The sequence below is a fragment of the Malus sylvestris genome, chromosome 7, assembly GCF_916048215.2.
Source record: "Malus sylvestris chromosome 7, drMalSylv7.2, whole genome shotgun sequence".
Taxonomy (NCBI): domain Eukaryota; kingdom Viridiplantae; phylum Streptophyta; class Magnoliopsida; order Rosales; family Rosaceae; genus Malus; species Malus sylvestris.
Window position 1 is genome coordinate 1,935,423 of NC_062266.1, and position 25,384 is coordinate 1,960,806.

The 25,384-nt window shown below is 37.0% G+C and overlaps 4 protein-coding genes and 1 long non-coding RNA gene across 6 annotated transcripts; 3 read left to right on the forward strand and 2 right to left on the reverse strand.

Annotated features, from left to right (window-relative positions):
- Positions 1 to 24: 24 nt before the first annotated feature.
- LOC126628405 (50S ribosomal protein L1, chloroplastic-like) lies at positions 25 to 4,220 on the reverse strand. The gene is made up of 7 exons (XM_050298069.1): positions 3,811 to 4,220; positions 3,130 to 3,309; positions 2,976 to 3,030; positions 1,798 to 1,925; positions 1,006 to 1,089; positions 535 to 660; positions 25 to 439 (listed from the first exon to the last, which is right to left on the reverse strand). Exons 1-7 carry the CDS (start codon positions 4,156 to 4,158, stop codon positions 302 to 304), a joined length of 1,059 nt encoding a protein of 352 aa, XP_050154026.1. The 5' UTR covers positions 4,159 to 4,220; the 3' UTR covers positions 25 to 301.
- A 4,610-nt stretch (positions 4,221 to 8,830) lies between these two features.
- Positions 8,831 to 13,859, forward strand: LOC126628408 (protein RETICULATA-RELATED 4, chloroplastic-like). The gene is made up of 8 exons (XM_050298073.1): positions 8,831 to 9,581; positions 10,169 to 10,237; positions 11,136 to 11,267; positions 11,357 to 11,410; positions 11,497 to 11,541; positions 12,453 to 12,592; positions 13,449 to 13,574; positions 13,664 to 13,859. Exons 1-8 carry the CDS (start codon positions 9,030 to 9,032, stop codon positions 13,710 to 13,712), a joined length of 1,167 nt encoding a protein of 388 aa, XP_050154030.1. The 5' UTR covers positions 8,831 to 9,029; the 3' UTR covers positions 13,713 to 13,859.
- On the reverse strand, positions 13,812 to 14,761 carry LOC126628409 (uncharacterized). The gene is made up of 3 exons (XR_007625416.1): positions 14,485 to 14,761; positions 14,264 to 14,401; positions 13,812 to 14,191 (listed from the first exon to the last, which is right to left on the reverse strand). It is a non-coding gene; the product is annotated as an uncharacterized LOC126628409 (long non-coding RNA).
- Positions 14,762 to 15,902: 1,141 nt separating this feature from the next.
- LOC126628410 (uncharacterized) lies at positions 15,903 to 19,190 on the forward strand. 2 transcript variants are annotated; one of them, XM_050298074.1, is made up of 8 exons: positions 15,903 to 16,205; positions 16,968 to 17,081; positions 17,186 to 17,254; positions 17,378 to 17,397; positions 17,485 to 17,537; positions 17,672 to 17,702; positions 17,795 to 17,879; positions 18,656 to 19,190. In XM_050298074.1, the coding sequence occupies exons 1-8, from the start codon at positions 16,022 to 16,024 to the stop codon at positions 18,865 to 18,867; spliced, it is 768 nt and encodes a 255-aa protein (XP_050154031.1). In that variant the 5' UTR covers positions 15,903 to 16,021; the 3' UTR covers positions 18,868 to 19,190. The 2 variants fall into 2 exon arrangements, with proteins under 2 accessions (XP_050154031.1, XP_050154032.1); XM_050298075.1 differs by having other exon boundaries at positions 15,906 to 16,205; positions 17,798 to 17,879.
- Positions 19,191 to 20,714: 1,524 nt separating this feature from the next.
- LOC126628412 (agamous-like MADS-box protein AGL15) lies at positions 20,715 to 25,216 on the forward strand. Its single transcript, XM_050298080.1, has 8 exons — positions 20,715 to 21,225; positions 22,530 to 22,605; positions 23,232 to 23,302; positions 23,387 to 23,486; positions 23,625 to 23,666; positions 24,188 to 24,229; positions 24,340 to 24,515; positions 24,856 to 25,216. Exons 1-8 carry the CDS (start codon positions 21,044 to 21,046, stop codon positions 24,941 to 24,943), a joined length of 777 nt encoding a protein of 258 aa, XP_050154037.1. The 5' UTR covers positions 20,715 to 21,043; the 3' UTR covers positions 24,944 to 25,216.
- The last annotated feature ends 168 nt before the right edge of the window (positions 25,217 to 25,384 follow it).

The window sequence follows — 25,384 nt, forward strand, 5'->3', positions numbered from 1 at the left end:
GTTCAAAAAAAAAAACATCGCATATACTATGAAATTTCTCTCATTCATAAACAAGAAACCAAAGCGATGAGTAGATAATATCGATCACAAAATTAGTACATGGCCTTTCTCACTCAGAGTAGATGAAACTCGCATGCTCTGACTTACCCTAGATACAAACGTATCGAGGTCACCCTCTGCCTTCATCCCCTTACTCTCCCCAGCCGTCTTTACTAACTACATTGGCAAATATTCGACAGTGGCAGCTAAGAGGCTGAATGAACAATATAACGACAACATGTATACAGGTGGTTAGTGTTCTTCAAGCATTTGTTGGAAGCTTGAAATCGAGCATCGCCCTTATATTTAACCGGATGGAAGGCCCCATCGACGAGCATATATGTGCGCTCTTCCAGTAAACACCTTTTGCACCTGGTGGTTTATTTGCTTCTACCGATTTCTGCCAGGTAAAATATACGTAGATTAAATTTCATGGCCAAATGGGTGGAGTTCAGATAGCAATCGAAATTAGGAAATAAGAAGTGAAGAACGTACAACTGCTGCTAGCAAGTTCACGAGAAGGTCTTCTTCAGGAAAGTCGGCTTTTCCAAACCGCAAATGAACTATACCAGTTTTATCTGCTCTATATTCAACTTTCCCCTGCTTGAATTCTGCTATGGCCTGAAACAGAGAATACGAGTAAACCCTTTTAATTCAGTAGGCTAAGAAATCAAACTCCTTGTAATGTTGCCCCGCCACAAGTAAATCCATTCCCGTACAACCATGGATGACCACCGTAGGTTGTCTTGAATATTAGACCCTCTTCTGTGTGTCAGTATATCAGTTTATTCTTCTTACGGATTTCCTCATTTCATTACTCTTACTGTGCCAGATATATAGACGCCATGTATACATTAAGGCATCAGGAAAGAACTAAAACAATAGCTAAGATTAAGGGTTTAGTGTAAGAAAGCATATCCACACAAGTGCAGAAAGGAAACGAAAATGTCGCAAAACAAACCATACCTGTGGTATATTAGGCGTGACAGTACCAGCTTTCGGATTTGGCATGAGCCCTCGTGGTCCTAGAATCTTTCCTAGGCTAGCAACCTGAGAACAGTAGCACATACAGTATGATGAAAAATTACTGGAGATCATAGTTTCCAGCCGATGAAAACCACAGAAGCAACAGATACAGAAAAGAAATTGTGAATTGCTTCACGTTAAAGAACAGTGGCTCATAATATGATTAAAAGGTAAAAGTTAAGAAAGCAAGCTGGTAGAATCCTAAAAGCAGACCCCGAAAAGTCAGTCTAACTTGAGCAACTTTTTTAACTCCATGTGAACAAGTCACAAGGAAAACTGGGCAGCACCTATTGCTTTTACATTCTTATTTATAATTATTCAGTCTTGGTGGGTGGTGTCTCATTATGAGATAATATGAGCGCTTTAGGGTGCCCGCAAGATATGTTTTCAGATATTGATGCAATTTCTTTGCTTTTAATTTCACTTATGAATAACAAGAACTTTACCACATCAACCAAAGAATAATCATCCGCATCCCATCATGCACATCAGGATTTAGATCTGACCCAAATTACTACGAAGCTGACAAGTTGTCTTCCTGAAGCAAAACTAGTTTTCTCATTTCAATCATATAACCCTAGTTCAACCAAAAAACAAACAAAGAACACAGCATTTTAGATTTGACCCAAATTAATTCTTTACTTCTATAGATGCTATAGAAAATGAAAATGATTAACATACTTCACTGTACACTACACATAATTTAATTGAACAAGATAATGAAGGCAGCACCTTAGGCATCATATCCGGCGAAGCAATTAGCTTGTCAAATTCCATGAATCCTTCTTTTATCTGTTGTATCAAATCATCTCCACCAACCAAATCTGCTCCAGCATTTTTTGCTTCGTCAAACCTTTCACCTGCAGATATTGAAGAAGATAATACGTGACATGAAATATATGAAACCAAAACCATAAGATAACTTGTGCACAAATGGATGCCTGCTTGTCATATAAAATGAGCTCAAGGAGTTGCTAAGAAGCTTAAAGAACATGAATATTTGTGCATATTATGAAGGGTCACATGAGAACCAGAATATTTCACTTTTTTGGAAAAGTAGAAGACATTCAAACAAACTACAATATGTCTATTGAGAGCAAACAATAAATACCGAAGGTGCAAATTTATTAGATACAAACACATTTTTCATACTAGCTTAAATCTAGAGAATATATATCTCTAATTCTGTGTATATAAGCTAAATCAAGCCAGTGGTACATCTCCCACATCCTAAGTAACAAAAGATCAAGACTAAATATTAAAACAACATGCTCCATTTATGACTACTTCCATTTGTTCTTAAAAAGACTTAAGAAAATCTTACAATTCCTAAAAAACTTACAAAAGTTTTCCCTCTTTTGGACCCAAATGACTAAGAGATTGCCTTTTCATCAGGAAAAAATGCAAACGAAAAAATATATTCAGACTACACCTTACAGGAGCAATGATACTGCTCCAATCCAATTTGAAGACCGAAAAGGGAATACTATACTAAACCCTCCAACTAAATCATTTGGAAAAAATGCACCCTTGACAGAAAATAAAACCCCACTTCAGCAAAGCAAGCATTTCTTCTGTTTTTTTCAACCAAGGTAAAAGAATTAGAGAACAAAACCCCTCTCAGTGAAGGTGACTCGTTTTGGCCTTCAAGGCTTAATTAGCAAAACAATTTACCTAGAGAGAATTCAGATAACAGTTTCAAGACTAAGGGCCACCTGCCTCATACATGCTAATGCAGAAATTGCCAGCATAGTTATAGTCCTCTACTTTTTATTCTCTAGGTTGAAATTCCCAACTTGTATCCACTAGGTTCAAATACGTGGTTAACTTTATACATCTCCTTAGCTCATACTAAATGACAGATATAATTACTTTGAATACAGAGGTGAGAAATTGAGAACCGGAACTACCTTGAGTAAGAACAGCCACTTTAACAGTCTGTCCAGTTCCCTTGGGCAGGTTTACCTAGTAGAAGAATTCCACAACAAATGGACGAATATAATATAGTGCTTAAGCATTGATAAGACTAAACATATCTCTGACCGACAAGATCCGAAAACTCACAGTTGCCCTTAGCTGTTGGTCATTATACTTTGGATCAATGTTGAGGCGGAAATGGGCTTCAGCAGTTTCTACAAATTTCGTACTCGTCATTTCTTTCAGTAAAGCGAGTGCTGGCTGCAGCTCATACTCTTTTTTGGTTTCCCTCAGTTTCTGAATTTCCAAGAATCTTTTGGACCTTGTCTGACATTTTAAACAGAAGACAACTGAACGCTTGAATCACTACCGAAATCTTGGAACAACGTAAAACTAGGACATTGCAGGAATATATCTAACAACATAAATGATAAACATAAAAATAAACTAGAACCAAATTATCAAACACAACTTCAGGGCATTCTCCAATCCAAAACATGGGAAATCCGTCAAACTTTAAGGATGTAAATATCAAATTTTGCAGAACCAGTCTCTTCTCCGAGATAACGAAGTGACCTTAATTACTCAAATCAATTCCTTGACTTTTAGAATTTAAAGAACCATAACAAACAAGTATTCGCCGAACTAACCGATAATCTACAAAAGAAAAACTAAATGTAAGAGCAATACATGAAATTTGAATCCCATAACCGTAATCAAAACCAAAAGAAAGAAAAACCCACCAACGAGATAACCCAAAAAATCAAATTTCACCCTCAAAACAATGAAAAATCCGAACTTGCAGAAGAAAACAAGAAAAAGACTCACTCTGTCTCTCTTCAAAAGCAATGCAGCCTTCCCTTTCTTGGGCTTTGAAGGAACAGAAACAGCAACAGCAACAGACCCATCACCTCCTTTCACTCCTTCCTTCTCGTCCACATCCTCCTCCACCTCTGCCTCCGCCGTCAGAGCCGCCGCGGCCACTCGGTGAGGCTCGGAATTGGACCATTTGCTTGGTTCTCTCTCTCGAGGCCTTAGAGCCAGCGGGCAGAGGCAGAAGGTTTTGAAGAGGGGCTTGGGCTGGAAGGAGACGAGAGAGGGAGTGAGGTCATGTGGGTGCGCGTAAGAGGAGGCGTACGTTAGCATGAGGGACGAGGGCGTGGTGCTTGTCGCCATTGATGGAGCTCTCTGCAAATAAACGATTTTGAGCAATTGCTCTACCTATCCGTTTATGTTGGAGATAAGAGCTGGCTGTCATTGTCTGCCATAGACCTTATGGATGGTATGATACACCGTAGTTACCATCACCGATATTAAAATACAATAACGAATAGGAAAATGCTAGAGGGATTTTATTTTTTTGGAACTTTAAAGAAAAGCTACTGGTACTTTATGTTAACGAAAAATTATATTTTTACATTAAAAAGTTAATTTGGTACTATTTACTTTATCTTTTATTTTGTCCTTATCATTAAAATTCAAAGTTTTCAAATCATTTTCATTAGTTTTTCTTATTTTTAATCATATTTTGTGGATTACATAATACGATGTTCTTTTTAGAGAATGTAATAATATAACATCAAGGTTAAGGTTTTCCACAGTTAGAAAAAGTGAGTATAGTACTAGCATATTAAAATTTTATATAGGAATAATATTTTTATAATAGGTCACAAAATTTGAGTGTGATACCAATATACTCATTAGTTCGATGGCACTTAGTACTATTGTCTTAGGTTCGATTCTCGCAATAGACTTAGCCTTACAATGAGCTAACAATAATGTGGTTCAAATTCGCCTTTGGCAAGAATCGAACTTAAAACCTCTCACTTATAAGTACAAATGAATATCATTAGACTGTAATACTAAGTGACTAAAAAAGTGTTTGCAGTCTCATCTAATAGAATGATTTTTAACTCATGAGTGTAATATTAAACTCATGAGTGTGATATTAATACATTAAACTTATAAAAGTATAGTCAGTGACGTATCTAGCATTTTCAAATAATGAAATCATAATATTAATTAAAAAAATTGTATTCGGCCCTTTCGTCAATCACCTACTAGACATTTTTTAATTCATGTCAATATATGCCGACATATGTCACTAAAATAGTAGAAGAAAATAGAAAAAATAGGAGGAGGAGATTGTAATTGCCTTAACCGTTTATAGAGATCAAATATAATTTACAAACAAATATATATTAAGTTTTTGAAGTTGTTAGAATAAAAATTAACCAATGATTTCATGCTTGGTCCCCCACTGACTCAAGCTAATGTTAATGCTAAAATACAGACCGTAGAAAGAAACAAGGACATGGACGTTCAGTTATTCATTTCCCACAAATTTATTTGACTCCCCAGTTTATTCTGTCCACAAAAAAACCCCATTCAAATCATTTCGGCAAAACAAAAAAAAAATAGTAAATTGTAGAAATAGTCCTTCAACTTTAATTAAATTAAAGTAATGGTCTCTTAATTAAAAATTCATTACCATTGATCATTCAACTCATCAAAACGTGTAATTATGGTCATTTTCGTCAATTTCGTTAGAATTTTATCAAAATAAGTTATGTTGGAATGATCATTGCTACAATTGAGATTCCTCAACTCATCAAAACGTGTAGCTATAGTCTTTTTCGTCAACTTCGTTAGAATTTTGTCAAAACAAGTTATATTGGAAGGATCATTGCTACAATTAGATTAAAGTTGAGGGACCATCGATTCAATTGGGTTAAAGTTGATGAATCATTTCTCTAGTTGAATTAAAGTTAAGAGACCAATGGTGATGAATTTTTAATTTAAGAAACATAGATGCATTTGATGTTTGATGAGTTGGAGAACTAATGATAATGAACTTTTAGTTGAGAAATCGTTGTTACAATTGAGTTAAAATTAAAACACCATCGCTGCAATTTCCTCAAAAATAAAGAAAGAAAGAAGCAGGAAGAAGACCAAGACCCAGTCGGATTGACCATCTACTCCTCCACAATTCCTCCCCCACAATTCCTCCCCCAACCAAATCCCACCAACCCATTTTTCCTGAACAATCTTTCTTTCTGGTTCTCCCATTCTCTTCTACTTCTTCAAAGAGGAGAGAAGAGAGAGAGAGAGAGGGAGATACTGAAAGTAAAGCAACCAACCAGCAATGGCGGCAGTAACCACCATCTCCAACTTCGCCACCTTTCACTCTCAGTTTCCCCCTTCACCAACCAACCCCCACCATTTCTCTTTATCCCCAAAAAAACTTCACTCTCACCATCGTCGCCCGCACTAACATCACCGCAACTCCTTCCGCCCAACTCACCGCCTCTCGCTTCACCCGATCCCACTTCGCCTCCGCCGCATACGGCGGTGAACCCCTCGCAGGAGGAGCGGAGATGGCGGAAGCGGAGGTAATGATAACAATGACAGTGATGGGAGTGGTGATGGTGATGAGGACCGGGATCGGAACAAGGCGGAGGCCCTGGCGGCAATGGTGGAGGCAGGGAGGTTGTCGGAGAGTCTGTCGAAGGACTTAGCGGCGGCCATAAAGGCCGGACGGGTGCGGGGCTTGATTGTGAAGAGGTTCTTTGAGCTGGAGAAGTCAGCGGTGTTCAGATGGTTGCTTGGGTTTGATGGGTTCAAGGAGCGGTTGCTTGCGGACGACTTGTTCTTGACCAAAGTTGGCATCGAGTGCGGCGTTGGAAGGAAACTAATGATTTGAGTTTTAGGAAAAATTAAAAGATAAAGTGAATAGTACCTGAATTGACTTTTTAGTGTAAAAATGTGATTTTTTTGTTAAAGTGAATAGTACCGAGAGCTTTTCGTTAAAGTTCCCTATTCACTAAGGTCTCTGCTTTTCATTTACTCTCTTCTTTTTATTTAGGTATAAACTTTCTAAGGCTCGATATGAAAAGCTTTTTAAATGACTGAAAGTGTTTTTGATGAGAGTGTTTTTATAGTTAATCTCGATGAAATTCGATGAACAATTGCGCTAAGTGTAGCAACGGTCTTCGTAATAGAAATTTGATGATCAATTTGCATGTGATTATTCTTGTGGACGCCAAAAATATAACGGTCAAATTTCTTAAATTTTTTAGAGGAAGAAATCTTGACCGTATTGTGGCATCAACTGTTCTTATTTGGCGCCTCAACATGAGAGTAACTTTTATATAGAACGAGTTCATCGCCACATGACATTCTGGCCCAATAATACATTGTTATAACTTATGTGGAGAAAAACTTACACATGACAATGGATTATTGAACAAGGGACGCCACGTGCACATGTTCCATGTAAGTCATTCGCTGCCAACAGAGTTGGCGTCCCTATTATGCATTGGATATCCTTGACTTTTGAATTGAAGTACCATTTGAAGTATCTCTTAGTATGGATGTAAATTTGAGTGTAATACCAATATACTCATTAGTTCAATGTCAGTGTGCCACTTAGTACTATGGTCTTAAGTTCGATTCTCGCAATAGGCTTAGCCTTACAATGGGCTAACAATTATGTGGTTCAAATTTGCCTTTAGCGAGAATCGAACCTAAGACCTCTCATTTACAAGTGAAAATGAATATCACTAGACCGTAGTACTAAGTGGCTAAAAATGTGTTTGCAATCTCATCTAATAGAATGATTTTTAACTCATGATTGTACTGTCATATTAAACTCATGAGTATGATATTAATATATTAAACTTATAATAGTATAGTCAGTGATGTAGTCAGAATTTTCAAATAATGAGATCATAATATCAATCAAAAAAGTTTTATTGTGCCCTTTCGTTGATCACCTCCTAGGCACTTTTCAATTCCTATCAACATATGCTGAAAATTTATGCCGACATTTTTAGCCACTTAGTACTACGGTCTAGTGATATTCAAATATACATTAAGTTTTTGAAGTTGTTAGAATAAAAAATATTTATAGAAGTCAAATACAATATATAAACAAATATACATTAAGTTTTTGAAGTTGTTAGAATAAAAAATAAAGAAAACTAATGAAAATGGTTTGAAAACTTTGAATTTTAACGATAAGAACAAAATAAAGAGTAAAGTGAATTGTACTATAATTAACTTTTTAGTGTAAAAATATAATTTTTTGTTAAAATAAACAACATCAAGAACTTTTCGTTAAATTTTGTTTAAAAATAACCAATGATTTCAGGTCCGCCACTGACTCAAGCTAATGTTAATGCTAAAATACAGACCATAGAAAGAAACAAGGACATGAACGTTTAGTCATTCATTTTCCCACAAATTTATTTGACTACCCAATTGATTCTGTCCACAAGGAAAACCCCATTCAAATAATTTCGTCAAAACCAAAAAAATAAGAGTAAATTGTGGTAATGGTCTTCTAATTTTAATTAAATTGAAGTAATGGTCCCTTAACTAAAAATTCATTACCATTAGTCCTTTAACTTATCAAAACGTGTAATTATGATCATTTTCGTCAACTTCATTAGAATTTTATCAAAATAAGTTATGTTGAAATGACCATTACTATAATTGAGGTCCCTCAACTCATCAAAACGTGTAGCTATGATCATTTTCTTCAACTTCGTTAGAATTTTGTTAAAATGAGTTATGCTGGAATGATCATTGCTACAATTGGGTTAAAGTTGAGGAATCATTTCTCCATTTGAATTAAAGTTAAGGGACCAATGATGATAAATTTTTAGTTGAGAGACCATAGCTGCATTTGATGAGTTGAAGGACCAATGGTAATGAATTCGTTGTTTCAATAATTTTTAATTGAGGAATCGTTGTTTCAATAATTTTTAATTGAGGAATCGTTGTTTTAATTGAGTTAAAATTAAAGGATCATTTCTACAATTTCCTGGTAAATAAAGAAAGAAAGAAAGAAGCAGTAAGAAGACCAAGACCCAGTCGGATTGACCATCTACTCCTCCAGACTTCCTCCTCCAACCAAAATCCCACCAACCCATTTTTCCTGAACAATCTTTCTTTCTGGTTCTCCCATTCTCTCTCTACTTCTTCAAAGAGGAGAGAGAGAAAGAGAGAGAGGGAGATACTGAAAGTAAAGCAACCAACCAACAATGGCGGCAGTCACCACCATCTCCAACTTCGCCACCTTTCACTCTCAGTTTCTCCCTTCACCAACCAACCCCCACCATTTCTCTTTATCCCCAAAAAACTTCACTCTCACCATCGTCGCCCGCACTAACATCACCGCAACTCCCTCCGTCCAACTCACCGCCTCTCGCTTCACCCGATCCCACCTCGCCTCCGCCGCATACGGCGGTGAACCCCCCGCAGGAGGAGGCGGAGACGGCGGAAGCGGAGGTAATGATAACAATGACAGTGATGGGAGTGGTGATGGTGATGAGGACCGGGATCGGAACAAGGCGGAGGCCCTGGCGGCAATGGCGGAGGCGGGGAGGTCGTCGGAGAGTCTGCCGAAGGACTTAGCGGCGGCCATAAAGGCCGGGCGGGTGCCGGGCTTGATTGTGAAGAGGTTCTTTGAGCTGGAGAAGTCGGCGGTGTTCAGATGGTTGCTTGGGTTTGATGGATTCAAGGAGCGGTTGCTTGCGGACGACTTGTTCTTGACCAAAGTTGGCATCGAGTGCGGCGTTGGAATATTCACTAAGGTCTCTGCTTTTCATTTACTCTCTTCTTTTTATTTAGGTACAAACTTTCTAAGGCTCGTTATGAAGAGCCTTTTAAAGTGACTCAAAACGTTTTTTATGAGATTGTTTTTGGAACTAATTCCGATGAAATTCGATGTAACAATTTTGCTAAGTGTGGCAGCGGTCTTCGTAATAGAAATTTGATGATCAATTTGCATGTGATTATTCTTGTTGACGCTAAAAATATAACGGTCAAATTTCTTAAATTTTTTAGAGGAAGAAATAATGACCGTAGTGTGGCATCAACCGTTCTTATTTGGCAACCGTTCTTATTTGGCGCCTCAACATGAGAGCAACTTACATGGAATGAGTTTACCGTCACATGGCATTCCGCCCAATAATACATTGCCATGTGGAGAAAAACTTGCACATGACGATGGATTGTTGGACAAGGGATGCCACGTGCACCTGTTCCATGTAAGTCCTTCGCCGCCAACAGAGTTGGCGTCCCTATTATGCATTGGATATCCTTGACTTTTGAATTGAAGTACCATTTGAAGTATCCCTTAGTATGGATGTAAGCTCTTTACATGTTGCTCATTTTTCAGACTGCTGCAGAATTGGAGCGACGCCGAGAAAATTTTACCAAAGAGCTGGATTTTGTTTTTGCTGATGTGGTATGTCTCTTGTATAAATAAGAGATTTGATTTCATTGTGCTATATAATGGAAAGCTATCATCTCAAATCAAAGTAATTTCCATCTGCTTCATAGATGAGCAGTTTATATAAGTGGTGTATGTTAAATTAGCGCAACAGTGTAATCCTCTGAAACGCTTTGGTGGAATCCGGGATATGCCATACGATATAAAGTTAGAAATAAATAAGTTGAACTGGGACATTCTGCCTTTCAGTCAAGCATGGTCTTTATATTGGGTCATGAAATGGAATGGATGCAGAAAACTGTCTTTGTTCGTTTTGTGCTCAATGCGAACTCTTGGTAGCAACCTTATGTGCAATTTGTGCGCTTCCAAATACAGAATCATTGAATCATGTTCATGTATTTGGTAATATTTACTCTTCTTTTCTATTTTCTTCTTGACCTTTTGCTTTTTCAATCAATAGGTTTAGCGTTTCTTAGTTGGCCTTTACCTGGTAACTGTGCTCAAGGGTTTTCCATGGAATTATCAACTTTGTTTTATGAAGTTGAGTTGGAAAATGCAGAGATGACTTATTATTTAATTTGCGGTTTTTAGTTGGACCTGGTAAAATGTTCTTCGTTTGCATTATCTGATTGTTTGACTACTTGACTACACTTTCAGAAGGTTTATTTATCTCAAGGGAAAGAGTTTTCGATTTTTAGTCATAAGTTGTAATATATGTCAAGCTATGAGTTGCTTATAGTGCAAAAGCTCTGCAGCGATCCTTCAACTTTCTAGCAGAAGTCTTTTGGTTACCAATTTCAATCTATTTCTTCTTTCTTCTTTTTCTGGTAGTGTTTCTGTTTTTGGTTTGTTCCACCTTTTTGCAGCCTGACCCTTAAACAGATATTTTTTATCTTTTCCTTTTAAATCTTAGGTGATGGCCATCATAGCTGATTTTATGCTTGTCTGGCTTCCCGCTCCTACTGTTTCGCTTCGACCACCTCTTGCTGTCAGCGCAGGCCGTATTGCTAAGTTCTTCTATGGGTGTCCGGATAATGCTTTCCAGGTTCTTGCTTGTTTCATTACTTTTGGCTTTTTCAAGTTGCCACTGTATCATGAGTATAACATCATGGGAGGCATCAATCTTGTCTGCAGGTAGCTTTGTCTGGAACATCTTACTCACTCTTACAGAGAATAGGTGCAATAGTGGTATGTGATATTGTGTTCTGTGATCCAAAATTATTCAGTCTTTACGTTCATGGTCATTGGAGTTTATAGTATTTTGATTGTTTCAGAGAAATGGAGCTAAACTATTTGCAGTTGGGACTGGTGCATCTCTGGTAAGTGAAACACCTTACATGTTTCAAAATGCCTTAGCTTTAGCTTTTCTGAGAATTATCTGTAACATCTACGCAATGTAAAACATTGTGGCTCTCCTCTCCTTTTTCCATTTTATCATGAACTTTTCGTGTGACATTACAAGACCTCAAAGCTGGGCAAAACTTCCCATAAGTTACTTGATATTTGTTCTATCTTGTTTGAAACAATGGAATTTTCAGCTATCACCAAATACTTTTTATACTTTTTTAAGCCCCTGTAGTTATTAGCATCATGCTATGCAGGAAAAACTACATCAGCTTTTGTTCGGCATGTAAGCTAACTCTACTAGCATTTTGTACTAAACATGCCGGTTACTTATGCAGTATATTTCTATCAAAATTTTCTTTCTTTACCACTGGTTGTTTGAACTTTGCTCGTCTAAAGTTAAATCTAATTAGGACTCGGTTGTGGCAAACTTAAATTAAGCCATTGGTAGAACTCCAGTGAGTTTAACATTGTATCAAACTCCATTGAGTTTAATGTTGTATCAACATCCAAGAACGGTAAAGATGCAAATTCTTTTTCTCCAAATAATTTACAAAGGCACAAGCTTCTTCGACGGTCCAACCACTCGTATAAATTTATTCGCCATTCTGAGGGTCTAGTGTGCTTTATTGTTATTGAAAGTTACTTTCATTTTTTCAATTTCTGTCTGCAATATTATACGCATTCGGAGAAAGAGATGGTAGTTTTTGGTACATTACGAGATTGTTTTGGTCCTATGTTATAGTTTTCATTGCAGAATGTACATATGAAGTCTTCTTCGAATTTTATTTCTCTTCTCTTATTCCACTTTGTTATATAGTTGAAATTGTTAGTAGCCGTTTGGTGTCATACGATGGATAACAATTTTTAATAAAAATTGTTTCAGGTTGGTACGGGTGTGACAAATGCATTGATTAATGCACGAAAAGCTCTCGATAAATCCTTTGCTGGTGAAGCTGAGGATGTTCCCATATTATCAACTAGTGTAGCCTATGGAGTTTATATGGCAGTTTCTAGCAATCTAAGGTACAAGGGCTATTTTCAGATTGAAGTTTTCTAGTTATCATTTTTACTCTAACCTTCACGAACTGTTAGCATAGGCCATTAACAAAAAAATTTAGATTGAATGTGCGTAAAGAAGCTTGAGACTGTGAATAGTAACTGTCATTTCATGGAGAATTGGATATGTCCAACAACAACAACAACAACAAAGCCTTTTCCCACTAAGTGGGGTCGGCTATATGAATCCTAGAACGCTATTGCGCTCGGTTCTGTGTCACTTCTTCCGTTAGATCCAAGTACTCATAAATCTTTTCTTAGAGTCTCTTCCAAAGCCTTCCTAGGTCTTCCTAGAATCGGATCTGTTCCAAAAATAAAAAATAAAAAAGAAAACCATTTGTGGCGTTTCTAGGTAGGACCATGCCTTTTTGGTTATCATGAAGCCTTTTATATAGTCTCCAAGAACATGGTGACGGAAGAAACCGTTCATAAAATTCTTTCAACAGCAATTTTGTGAAAGGACACATGCTATAAATATGTCTTTTTTTTTTTTGAAAAGAAACGAAAGAATTTTATAAATGCTATAAATATGTCTTAAAAAGAAAAGCTGAGCAGCTTTGACTCCTCAACTCGCATCTTGAAGATGCACGTTTATGTTTGTGTCTGAATATGGTTAGTAATGTGTTTGAAGAATTCTGGAAATTCATCGCAGCTTAATTATTCCAACAATGTATACAAGCTCTGCAGCAAACTAAGGACCTGCGTAAGAGTACATTACAGTTGGGATAGATGGACGGATGACACCTTGAAGCAAGAAATCTTTTTGCTTACCATTTATTTAGCTTTACTTACCAAATTTTATGTTTTTCGATTTCTTTCAAAGGTACCAAGTTCTCGCGGGAGTAATTGAACAGCGACTTCTGGAACCCTTGCTGCACCAACACAAGCTTATACTGAGTGCAATTTGCTTTGCTGTTCGAACTGGCAACACGTTCTTGGGTTCCTTGATGTATGACCTGAGTTCTCCTTGAATGTCATTATATTCGTTCGTTGTGTATCCGTCTTCAAATTCTCATAATTTTTTGTATTGTGCAACAGGTGGGTCGATTATGCACGTTGGATTGGAATTCAAAAGATCCGAGAGTAGAGCGTACGGTAGATTACTAAAGTTACATGATTGTTTGTGTGGATATTGATTTCATTTCTGTTCTCACTGTTAGACAAACGAAACAATCCTTAAAGGCAGTGAACGAAACAATTCACAACATGTATAAAAAAGTATCTTTCTTTGGCAGGCCAGGGTACAAGTACAACTGATCTTTTGCTCACATTTAGTCCTTTTTGCACCACCGTCGCCACCGCACTAGCGCTGGCATTGAGTCCTTTTTAAACTCTCGCACGATGTCAGCGCCAGTGCGGGAGACTCGATGGTACTATCCATACATCGTTTATATTATTGATTCTACCGATGTTTCAAATGCAAAAAGAAGCCAACTGTGTATTTCCTTCTATCTAACAAAGCAGTACAGGTTGGTAGGAAGAACCTGCTGCCAAACAAGTTGTCATACGCCTCAAATATGATAACTTTCGACACCATTAGCTGCTCATGCACATAGCTTTTAAGAACTGAATCAAACAATAACACTGTGAGGGAATGGCTAATGAGCGTGGGTGCAAGAAGAAAAATTGAAAATTTACCAGAGAAGCCAAAGAGATACAAGGGACGTTGGCGACCGCGGAGCTGGCGGCGTCAAGCTCGTCATGTGAGCTGCAGCAGACCACCATGGGAAACCCCGGACGCCGACCTGCCACGCCCAGTAGGTCCATCAACGTCTCCTGCCGAATTAAATTTCCACAACTTTTAACTTCAATTAGTCAAAAAACTCCATTGTTACGCAGATGGGTGCGGAGAAATTTACCATCTTGAACTGGTATCTGTCGACGGCGAGGTAGAAGTGGTAGTTGCATCCACCTTCATGGAGGAGGTTGTCGAAGAGTCTGCCGAAGCACTTGGCAGCGCCAAAAGATCACACGCGATTTTTATAGAACGGTGAACAACTGTTTTTATGGTAATCATGCAATGTCACATGAAGTGAAAAATAAAAAGATAAACCATTGTATTTTTATGTTAATCATGCAATGTCACGTAAAGTAAAAAATACATACGGGCGTTGTATTGTTAACACAAGACACCACAATGAGGGTATTATCTTTCAACAACAGTGAGGTGGCTTGAGTGACAACACAACTCAACATAAGAGTCCTACTCTTCCTGTGGAGAACAAAATTCAATAATGCAGTAAGTCAAAGACCCAAAACAATGCAATGACATGGCAGCACAAAAAGAATAAACTTGGGTTACCCTTGACTATGTTAGTGGATCATTTAATATCGACAAGTACATTGATGTTATATTATCGCCACGTAGTTACTTATATAATTAATGTTATCGATACTTTAATTATATAGTTGTCAATATCGTAATAATATATAATTGCCAATTAAAGTCCTTAAAAGGGCTACTTTCTTTTTAGTTCAGTGGTAAGTATCATGAATGATCAAAAAAATTAACGGTTAGATCTTGTATAATAGATCTTTGCAACAATTAAATCATGTGTAAAACTAAGTATCACCAACTATCTACCATTGTAACCAGTCTCAAAAGAGTGCTACTAGACCTACCCTAGTATCTTATTTCCACACCCACATTATAATCCCACCCAATACAAAGAGTTAAAAACTTGAAATGTTATCTTCTCATCAACTGTTATTTCTAAAATAATCTTTATATTGAAAATCTTTACATTTTTATTTTTATTGAATAAAACAAAATCTATAAAGACACGATTCAATCGATCAAGATGCACAACGAGGATTGCATCTATACAATACATTTTACACAATTCCCAGCGTCTTCTCCATCCTCCAGCACGCCACCCGCCCCGAAAACACCATGTTCCACTTCATATGCGCCTCCCACAACAATTGGTATGTGGATTGTGGATAGACAAGCTTTTATCCTAGTTTTCAAGGCTGTTTGCTGGTACTGACAACAAAAACAAACATATCAAATTAAAATGCCCAAAGGTATTGAGGACTTTATTTTTTGAAGATTTAGAGAGGTGGGTTGTTCTAGAAGATGGAGAAGAACGAACCTATCAACCTAGAGAGCAGAGGATTTTCTTTTCTTTAGTCTTAGATGTCATTTTACAAGAGAGTAAATTTGATATCAAAATTTTTATTAAAAGATGGGTGAAAAATAAGACAGTACGGTGAGTTTATCACCATTCTCTCAAAAAGTGATAGAATTGGTGGTCATTTGGGCCAAAATGTCCTAAGTGGTGGGCTTTTGTGCTCTCTCTCACTAGTTTCATTTCGTTTCGCCGACTGTTCAACAACCGAACTCTAATCAAATCCACCGAAATATCAGAGCAGCAGCCGCGGCAGCGAAAGGAGATGTTGAGGGACGAGTCGACCTGCAATACCTACAACTATGGCGACGCCCTCTACTGGGACGCCCGCTACGTCCAAGAAGGTGGCGCCTTCGACTGGTACCAGCGCTACTCTTCTCTCCGCCCTTTCGTCCGCCACTTCATCCCCACCTCCTCTCCTGTTCTCATGGTCGGCTGCGGCAATGCCGGTACTCTTTTGCCACCCACCCATTTCCCTCATTCTCTTTTTATTCCCTTTCCCTTTTGTTTTCTATATGTGTATATATATATATAGCTCCCTTCCGACTCTCTGCTTTAATTGCTCTGTTTGGTTGCTGAGAAACTCAGAGGAAAGTACAGAAAAGATAATTTTTTTACGTGGGAATTTGGGTCATTGGGTGATCTTTGTGCTTGTATTATTTGAATGAGACTTTTGTTAGAGTATTGGTTCCCGAAATTCAGTTGTTCCGATCATTCCCGTTCCATTTTAGCTATTTTTTGGTAATTTTGAGCTGGGTTTTTGTAATTATTGCTATTCTGTGTTTGGTTGAACATTTTGCTACTCAAATTTGACCCCTTTTATTGCTGGGGATTTTGGCATGAGTATGAATTCCCCAAATTAAGGTTCTGTTTTGTGTTTTCCTTCTGTTGTGGTTGATACATATATGAATTGCCACGGCGGATGCATTCTTTGTAGGCCCTAGAATGAAAAAAGAAGTTGCGAAGTATCGTTTTATTTCCCACTAATTAGAAAATTTGATGTTGAAAGTAATAATGTACCTGATGCAATTCGGGTCCCTAAACTTGGCATTGTCCTTGCCATCCATAGGAGAAAGATTTTTGATGCAACAATCATGCGGTGTCCAGCAAAAGGAACCTGACATCTGTAATTTCGTTGGTTTAAGATACTTTATATGGTTCTGTGTACTTGTTGATTAAGATAATGATGGAAAAAATGTTCTCTCTCCCAGTTATGTCCGAGGACATGGTCAAGGATGGATATGAAGACATAATGAACATTGACATTTCGTCAGTGGCTATCAACATGATGAAAAGAAAATATGAGCACATACCTCAGCTGAAATGTATCCTTTTGGAAATTTACTTCTTTAAAATCTCTAGTACAAATTTAAATTTTCCTTTGTAACGATTGGGGACACTAGGCATGGTTCCTATATGAATCTTATAGACATGCAAATGGATGTCAGAGATATGAGTTTCTTTCCAGATGAATCATTTGATGGTGTCATTGATAAAGGTAAGAATCTATTTCTCCGTGTTACTCATTTTAGAAATATACAATATTGCATACTAATTTTCTGTCTTGTCTTGATAAACCTTCTTTGCTTTCATCACTTTTTGCACCTGTGGTCTGTCAAAGGAACTCTTGATTCACTGATGGTACGATGCATATTCTTATGTTCTAAATACTCCTCCTACTCATTACTGGGCACACACTGATTTTCTCATTTGTGCTTATGTTTCTAGTGTGGCAACGATGCTCCAATTAGTGCTGCTCAAATGCTCGGGGAAGTGAGCAGGTTTTAGACTTTAAAACTCAATTTACAGCTGCAATTTCTTATACCAGTTCACAATTTCTCTCTCCATTCTAAAGTAATTCAATATCTTTTAGTTCTATATTCCTTCACTAATATGGTTGTTATTTTGCTTGTAGGCTTCTTAAACCCGGAGGGATCTACATGTTGGTAAATGTGCACCCTTAAATTGGGTTACATTTTTTAATGCTCTTTCTTTAGTTAAAAGCTCAAAATGTATCTGTTTTTACAATGCCGTATAGCAGATAACATATGGTGATCCTACAGTAAGAATGCCTCATTTGAGCCGGCCAGTGTACAACTGGAAAGTCCGTTTGTATGTTATACGTAAGTTTACTGTCCTTTCATAATAGTTCATATTTTTCTTGCTGTTCAAATATCTGCAGTTTTCTTCATTCAATTAGCTCTCCAGAAGTGATTTTGCTTCCATGTTATTAAATTCTGTTTAATATTGCTAGAGATTTTTGGTTAAATTGCATTTTTCATTTCTTTTCGATGCCAAATGTTCTCATTTTGTTAGTGAGTTTGAGTCAATTTTAACACATGGTGAACATCCGTTCAAGTATAATGGTACAAGATTTTTGTTGTCCCACATCTAAAGTGGTGTCAGTTAAGAAAGTTTCTAATTTCCTTCACCAGCTTGAGTAGTAGCTATTCACAATCTACAAGTTAATATGATTGACAAAGCGAAAATGGGAGCTAGCGATGACCTCCAAAATTGTCATTTAGGAGTTTAAGATCTTTGGATTCCATGTGCAGGTTGTATTATTCAACTTGTTTTGGTTTTTGTTTTCCGTTAATTGGTATTTGGTTTATTGGTTAGGAAGTTCAGTCCAGATTGTCCAAGCATCAGATACTTGTTGCTTATGCATAGCATACATGCAAGCTGACTATTTTTCGACTATCGCAAACTACGTTGTACCCACCTTTTCCTGGGATCTTTCTTGGATAGTCATAAGCAGTCAACAGAGATGATAATTCTATGAATTTGTTTCTTCCTGTTTTCTAGCCATATACATTCATTTTTTATTAGTTCAGTGTTTACGATTCCTGATAGAGGTGCCTTATCTAGATTTTGTATCCTTTTGGCTATTGTTTTACAGCCAGACCAGGATTCCAAACGCCTGAAGGCTGTGGTTCGTCAACAAAGTCAGATTTGGAACCTGTTCCTATCACTGAGAAGGGCTTACTTCCGGCTGATTTTGTTTTGGAAGATCCAGATTGTCACTTCATATATGTGTGTAAAAAGGACGATGCGGAGCTAAGTAACCCACCAACTGATGGATTTAGTCGATTGACAGTTGATGGCTTATAGTAATTACTTGCAGTGCAGTGAAACACCGATGAAGGTAATCGTGCCCTGTATACTAGCATTCAAATGCTTATCATCGTCATTGGTATGATTAATTGTTGTACCACCTGCTAATTGTGATCGTCGTTGGGGTGTCTGTAAGAGAGGATTTTGTTCAATGTATCTGCCTAGATCTTTGGCATGAAAATCTAAAACAAATAACTCAATGAAACAAAAGCCTCCATGGACACATTGATTGGCCCCATCCTTTGATTTATTGTATTGTATCAGTCAACACTGAAGTAGCTACCATGAACAATTACAAAATAAATTGTGATATTAGTTTATTTTTTGGAACATTGTTACTTAGTTCCCTCAATTACTTGATGATTGTTTATCGTATGCAGTGTCTAAAATATCGATATTGGTAGAAATATTGATATGTAAATTTCTGGAAATATTGATGCGTATATTGATATCAGTTGCCTTCGATGGAAATTATAGAAATTTGCAATGAGTTAAGTTCTTCCAAAAAGAGCACTTGGGAGGGCTTCTCGAATAAGCATTTGACAAGTGTTTCTCAATAAGTGCCTCCAATAGCCATAAACACTTTTAACGCTTTTTGTCAAACATAGTTAGAAACGTTTTTAACTGTTACAAAAAAACTATCATTTTTTCTAGAAGCAATGCTAAACACGCTCTACGTCAACCCTTATAAAGTTCATCTTAAGGGCATTTACCCAATTACCCTCATACCAGAAGTTATTGTGTTTGATTCCTCTTTTAATATTGCTTGATAGTCCCCATCACAACCAATAAACCTTGGCTGAATAATCATTTCACCTCAACAAAAGTTGTACACAAATATATTTTGTAGCTAAAAAATCATTTGATTCAGGGAAAAGATCTTTTGCAAGCCAAATTAGTAATGAGACCCTTCCCAATTTAACCATTACAGAAAAGAAGAGAAGTTCTTTTACAAAAACAGAAAAAGTGCTTTTACAAACAAACTAGGCAACTCCCAATTCTCTAAAATTGGAAGTAATTCAAAAGTGCTTTTTCAAACAAACTAGACAATTCCCATATGCTCCAAATTTGGAAGTTGCTTTACTAAATGTATCACTTGGATAGTTGCAATGTAACCAAAAACTTCTTAATGTGGCAAATAGAGATTCCCAAAGTGGGCTCCACAACACAAATGTGGCAAATTGGATAGCAAAGGCATTAGAGGGCATATACTCTCTCCCTCCCAAAACAGAAAAAAAAATACACAAAACAAAATGCCCCTCTCTCTAATTTTGGCAGAGGATTTACCATTTCTAGCACTAAATATTAAACTACCATGTTTATAGCACACAGATAGATAATACGATAATTTACACTAAATTTATTTAAATTATAGTGAGAGAAGAGTTTGGACTGAAGACATAGTGTTAAACAAATTAACTGCATCTGTCACGGCAATTCAAGACTTACATAATGAAAGGGATCCTCTCTGGATCCCTTCCTCTTAATCCATCAAGTCTGGGGATTCGGACCGTTGAAATTTGATCAAACGGCTAAAGTTATTATAACTTTTAAAGTGGACCCCTATTTGTAGCCGTTAGATCAAATTTCAACGACCCGAATCCCCGGACTTAATAGATTAGGAGGAAGAGATCTGGAGCGCTTTCCGTTTTGAAACGGCCAAGTGGGACCCGTAAGCAAGACCGACAAAACAGTTTCCAACTCGAAATACAATAAATAATAGGTAAAAAATGGTTAGGAAGTAAAAGTGGGATCCAGAATGCCAAATGTGGGAAAGCAGAGTCATGCAACCACCCTCTAAATAGTAAACAGAGCCATGCAAACTTGCCGTTTCCAAGCTTTCGCCATTTGGGGTATGAACGCTTTCTTTCTATTTCTCTCTCACACCAACACACACACGCCCCTTTATCTTCTCCCCAATCTAATTTTGGCAACGCCCCCTTCCCCCTTCACCCCCACCCTCTCTCTCTCCCAAAGAACCAAACCCTCGGAACAACGCCTCCTAGAGAGAGAGAGCACACAACTCTTTTGGACTTTTAGTTTTAGAGAGAGAAATTTTTTAATGGTATTCAAGTTTTTCTGCTAAAGTTGGTGCCTTTTCTGGGTTTTTGAGCATTTGGGTTTTTTTAATATATTTTTTGTTGGAGGGGTTATTGAGAATTTGGGAGAAATAATGGGAAGGGGGAAGATTGAGATCAAGAGGATTGAGAATGCAAATAGCAGACAAGTCACATTCTCAAAGAGACGTTCTGGGTTGCTCAAAAAAGCTCAGGAATTGGCTATTCTCTGTGATGCTGAGGTTGCTGTTATTATCTTCTCCAATACTGGAAGGCTTTTTGAGTTTTCCAGTGCTGGGTATGTCTCTGAATTTTTTACTTTTTTACTTTTTAAATTCTGGGTACAAAGTTTTCATTTTTTTTCTACTTCTGAATTTTTTGGTTTCATGCATGTGTTTCTGATCATGTTTCTCTGATGTGTTTTACTCTTTTTGGATAAAGATTTTGTCTTTGAATATGAGTTTATCTGGGGTTTTGGTTTTTTCATTTTTACTGTTGATTTTTTTTTTTCTCTCTTCATTTTTATTGTTTTTTATTTTATTTTATTTTAGGGATTAGTGGATGCTCCTGTTCCCCTTTTCCCTTATTCTTATTTGGGTTTGTGTGAATGTCTGGGATGGTCATTTTACTTATGAAGTTGGTTTTCTTTTCTTATATATTCTTCCCTACCCTGTTGCCTATAATCTTATAATTGTTGATTTGGGGGCGATTTCTCCTATGTTTTGATCTTCTTATGAGCAAACTTTGAAGTGGTTGTGCAAATATTTGAGTATATATCTTGGTTAACGTTGAGTTTGCAAGTAATTTTTTTGAGACTTTGAGTGAAGTCTGTTCCGCTTTTATGATGTTTGATCAATTGAATCTGCAATGGACCTTGGTAAGCTTAGTACTGGTGATGATTCTGAACTATCAGAAAGGCTGATTTCAGCTAATAACTCTGGTTAATTCAGTGCTAAATCCGATAGCAGAATCGAAAGCACTTTCACTTCCCTTTGAACTTCTCAAAGTTGAAACTGCCCTGTTTGGTGGTTGCTCCTTTGTGCATCTTCCAAAGTTAGGCAGTGGTTTATTTATGGGATTTGAATATCCAGATGCTCTTTTCTCTTGTCCAAGCGAGCTACATTGTGCTAAAATGGGGTAAAATTTTACTTTTAAAACTATTTCCTGGTTGAAATACCTGATGCAATGCTATTGTGAGAAAGCCTTTAATTTTCCTATAAAGATGCCCTACACTCTATGTTGAAGGTGCTTCCTTCCTCTATCAGGCTGATCGATCTGAAATGCTTCACTGGCAATAAGCCAGCATTCAATAACTCTTTAATTTAAACATGAATTAAGGAATGAACCGATGTATTTGACTGATTATTTGTAATATAGATGTTGGTTCGGATTTCCACGGAGCCATGTTTGTATTTCTGCTATATTTTTGTTTCCTGGAAATTTTGGGCAAACTCATTGTGGATTGTTGCATCTACCTTGTGTACCTTGTGAAACAATTTAGAAATGTTGCTGCAAATGAAGCGATAAAGAAAGTTGAAATTAACTGTGCCCTTCATGTATAAAAAGAACACGACTGATGTTTATTTGTTGTTCTTTTTGTAGTATGATACGAACTCTTTCAAGATACAACAAGTGTTTAGATTCGTCAGAAGATGCACCAGAAGAAGGCAAGGCAGAGGTATTGTTCTCACTGTTGTGCTAGGATAGCACCAAACCCGTTGGAACCAACTCAAGCTAACCCACAGGAAATTTATCAAATGAAAATGCAAGAACAAAATATTAAAGAACACCAAGATTTTAACGAGGTTCCTCAACAGTCAGTGTAACTGGAGTACGTCCTCGGAGCAGTAGGAGCTCACCCAATAATCCACTATCAACCAAATGGGAGTTTACAAAGTGTTGGCAATCTCACAACCCAAATAACCCAATACACCCAATATCTCTCACACACCAAAGAAACAAATAGAGGAAGAAATATTGGGCATAATTCAACACTCACAAGTTTATGCACTTGCCACTAGTTGATCTTTTGTGTTTTAGCACTTGAAATTTTAACACAGATAATTGTTTTTTATTTGTTGTCCTATTTTGGTTCTTCCTGCGTTAATTTGTATGTCCTGTTGCATGTCAGTCTTATTCGTACGGAACTTTGACAAAGTAAAATATACTTTTGTGCCAATTTTTCCTATGTTCAAATTTTTTCCGTTTCTCCTATGTAAAATATGCTAACCTCCTTTGGAGCAAGAACTTCACATAACATTTTCAGAAAGAATTGCAGCAACCATTGTTTTTTCATGTTTGTAGATTCAGAAGCAAGACTGCAAGGAGCTGAATAATCTAAAGGATGAATATGCAAAGCTACAAAAGAAACAATTGTATGTATTTACTCAATTTTTAGATCTAATAATTTTAGATTTTTGGAGTACTGCGTGTAAGATTATTATTTTCTGATTGTGTAGAAGGCTGTTGGGTAAGGAGTTGACTGATTTGAGCTTGAAAGAATTGCAGCATCTAGAACAGCAATTGAATGAAGGATTATTGACAGTGAAGGAGAGGAAGGTACAAATTATATTTTTCCCTTGTTTCGTTTTTTTTCTTTTCTTCGAGGTATTCAGTAGGGATGTCAGATGTAGTTCAGATTAATATCTACTCATTTCTGCAATCTGTAAGGCCTAAATAGATGTTCTAATATTTCAGGAGCAATTACTGACGGAACAACTACAGCAATCAAGAATACAGGTATGTGGTAGTACCGAAGTAGCACTGAATCTTACTTGAAGTTTGAGATGTAAGCAGTAGCACTAGCATCACTAGCATTGAGTAGTAAGTTGAAGTATCAGTTTTCTAAATGAATAATATTCATTCCAGAAACATACGAGATATGGAATTTCAGTTTCAGTTTACCTAATATATTATTGTTCTAAATAAGCTACTTTTGCTTTGAGTTTTGAACTAAGGATAAAAATAATGATTTAAAGCAAAAGACGAATAGAAAGAGGGATAAAAATGATACAAAACACAACGTTCTTCTGCAAATTGAAAAGGTGATAAGAGAAGGAAAAAAGTGACTAATCTAGACTGGAAAGTTTTCCATTTATAAATACTTCTGTTGTGGTTTAAAACTTTGGCTTCATGGTAAAAGTTGCACTATGACCTTGAATCTTCGTCGGTATAAATTGCAAAGACTAATGTTGATTCAATTAGTGCCATAAAAAGGGGCAACTCTGGTTTTAACTTGTCATCTATTTTGTTTCCTCCAGGAACAGCGTGCTGTACTTGAGAATGAAACGTTGCGCAGACAGGCGAGTTACATTCTTCTTGCTATATGCAAATTTTGTCAGTTTCACAATACCTGGCCTTTGAGTGATTTCCTCTTTTTCAATGTCTACTTTCGCATATTATTTCTATGTAGGTTGAGGAGCTTCGATGTTTGTTTCCACAAACTGACCGTGCAGTCCAATCGTACTTGGAATATTATCCTGTGGAGAAAACTAAATCCCTTGTAAACCATGGCGTCACAAGTAGTCCTGATTTGGTCAGTAATTTTGCATTTGAGAACGGCGATTCTGACACCACCTTGCAGCTAGGGTACTCTTCTTTCCTTAATAACAAGCTTAACCTTTAAAATATTTCACTGTATTATCTAATATTCGTGCTTGGTATTCTTTCAAAGAGTAGAAACTCATCTGTGATTAAAAGTAATATGCTCAAGTTACATTCTAAACTGAAAGGCCTCAAACAAATACTGGGGATGGTTTGTTGTTAGGATGAGCCAACCGAAATTTACCCTAGCCCTGTTAAGCAAAACATAAATTTAGTTCCTCGTACAGTGTTTTGTTTTACAAATGATTTGAAAGAAGTTTCTCAAGTGAAAATAACATTGTCCTCTTACTCTGTCGGTTTTACTTTTACTTTATCGTTTTGCTAGGCTGCAAAGCAATGCTTATTCTGGGAAGAGGAAAGCTCCAGAAAGAGAAGCCAACTCCAATGACTCAGGGAGCCAATTAGGTCTGTAATTGTTTATGAGGATCTCTTTTCTGTAGAATCAACAGATGCTAGAGATGAGGTTGATACAGTCGAGAGTGTAGCGTAGTACCTTCGTTGAAAGGTCAGTAACTTGTAAAAGAGAGCGTAGAATTGTTAGGCGACCCCCAAACATAGAAGTTCCTTTGTTGGGAAGGTTTGGCTGATGAAGAGGAAAATGTCCTCGTTAGTTTTTTCTAGATTGTTTTGTATTTTCTTTCAGGTCAGAGAAAAGAAACAAAGGAAAATGTTATCTGTTTTCGTAATTGCAAGTTTTAGCTCCCCTTTCGTAGCCGGTCAAGATCTTTAGAGCACCAAAGTACTTGTTGAAGTTTCTTAATCTCAGGCTCTCGGCCATTATTTGAAATTGAAAGGTTCAAGTTATGCATCAATGTTATGGAGAATACCAAACCCTTTATCTATCCATAAACAAG

Bases quoted from the DNA above. Each gene is read 5' to 3' on its own strand.
- LOC126628410 (XM_050298074.1), top strand. From the start codon at position 16,022: ATGTTGAGGGACGAGTCGACCTGCAATACCTACAACTATGGCGACGCC. The intron at 17,398-17,484 runs GTACGATGCATA...TTATGTTTCTAG, and splicing joins GAACTCTTGATTCACTGATG to TGTGGCAACGATGCTCCAAT. The intron at 17,880-18,655 runs GTAAGTTTACTG...ATTGTTTTACAG, and splicing joins AGTCCGTTTGTATGTTATAC to CCAGACCAGGATTCCAAACG.
- LOC126628408 (XM_050298073.1), top strand. From the start codon at position 9,030: ATGGCGGCAGTCACCACCATCTCCAACTTCGCCACCTTTCACTCTCAG. The intron at 11,542-12,452 runs GTAAGTGAAACA...AAATTGTTTCAG, and splicing joins TTGGGACTGGTGCATCTCTG to GTTGGTACGGGTGTGACAAA. The intron at 12,593-13,448 runs GTACAAGGGCTA...TTTCTTTCAAAG, and splicing joins GCAGTTTCTAGCAATCTAAG to GTACCAAGTTCTCGCGGGAG.
- LOC126628412 (XM_050298080.1), top strand. From the start codon at position 21,044: ATGGGAAGGGGGAAGATTGAGATCAAGAGGATTGAGAATGCAAATAGC. The intron at 22,606-23,231 runs GTATTGTTCTCA...TCATGTTTGTAG, and splicing joins CAGAAGAAGGCAAGGCAGAG to ATTCAGAAGCAAGACTGCAA. The intron at 24,230-24,339 runs GCGAGTTACATT...ATTTCTATGTAG, and splicing joins ATGAAACGTTGCGCAGACAG to GTTGAGGAGCTTCGATGTTT.
- LOC126628405 (XM_050298069.1), bottom strand. From the start codon at position 4,158: ATGGCGACAAGCACCACGCCCTCGTCCCTCATGCTAACGTACGCCTCC. The intron at 3,031-3,129 runs GTGAGTTTTCGG...TTCTTCTACTAG, and splicing joins ACCAACAGCTAAGGGCAACT to GTAAACCTGCCCAAGGGAAC. The intron at 1,926-2,975 runs GTAGTTCCGGTT...CAATATCTGCAG, and splicing joins AGTGGCTGTTCTTACTCAAG to GTGAAAGGTTTGACGAAGCA.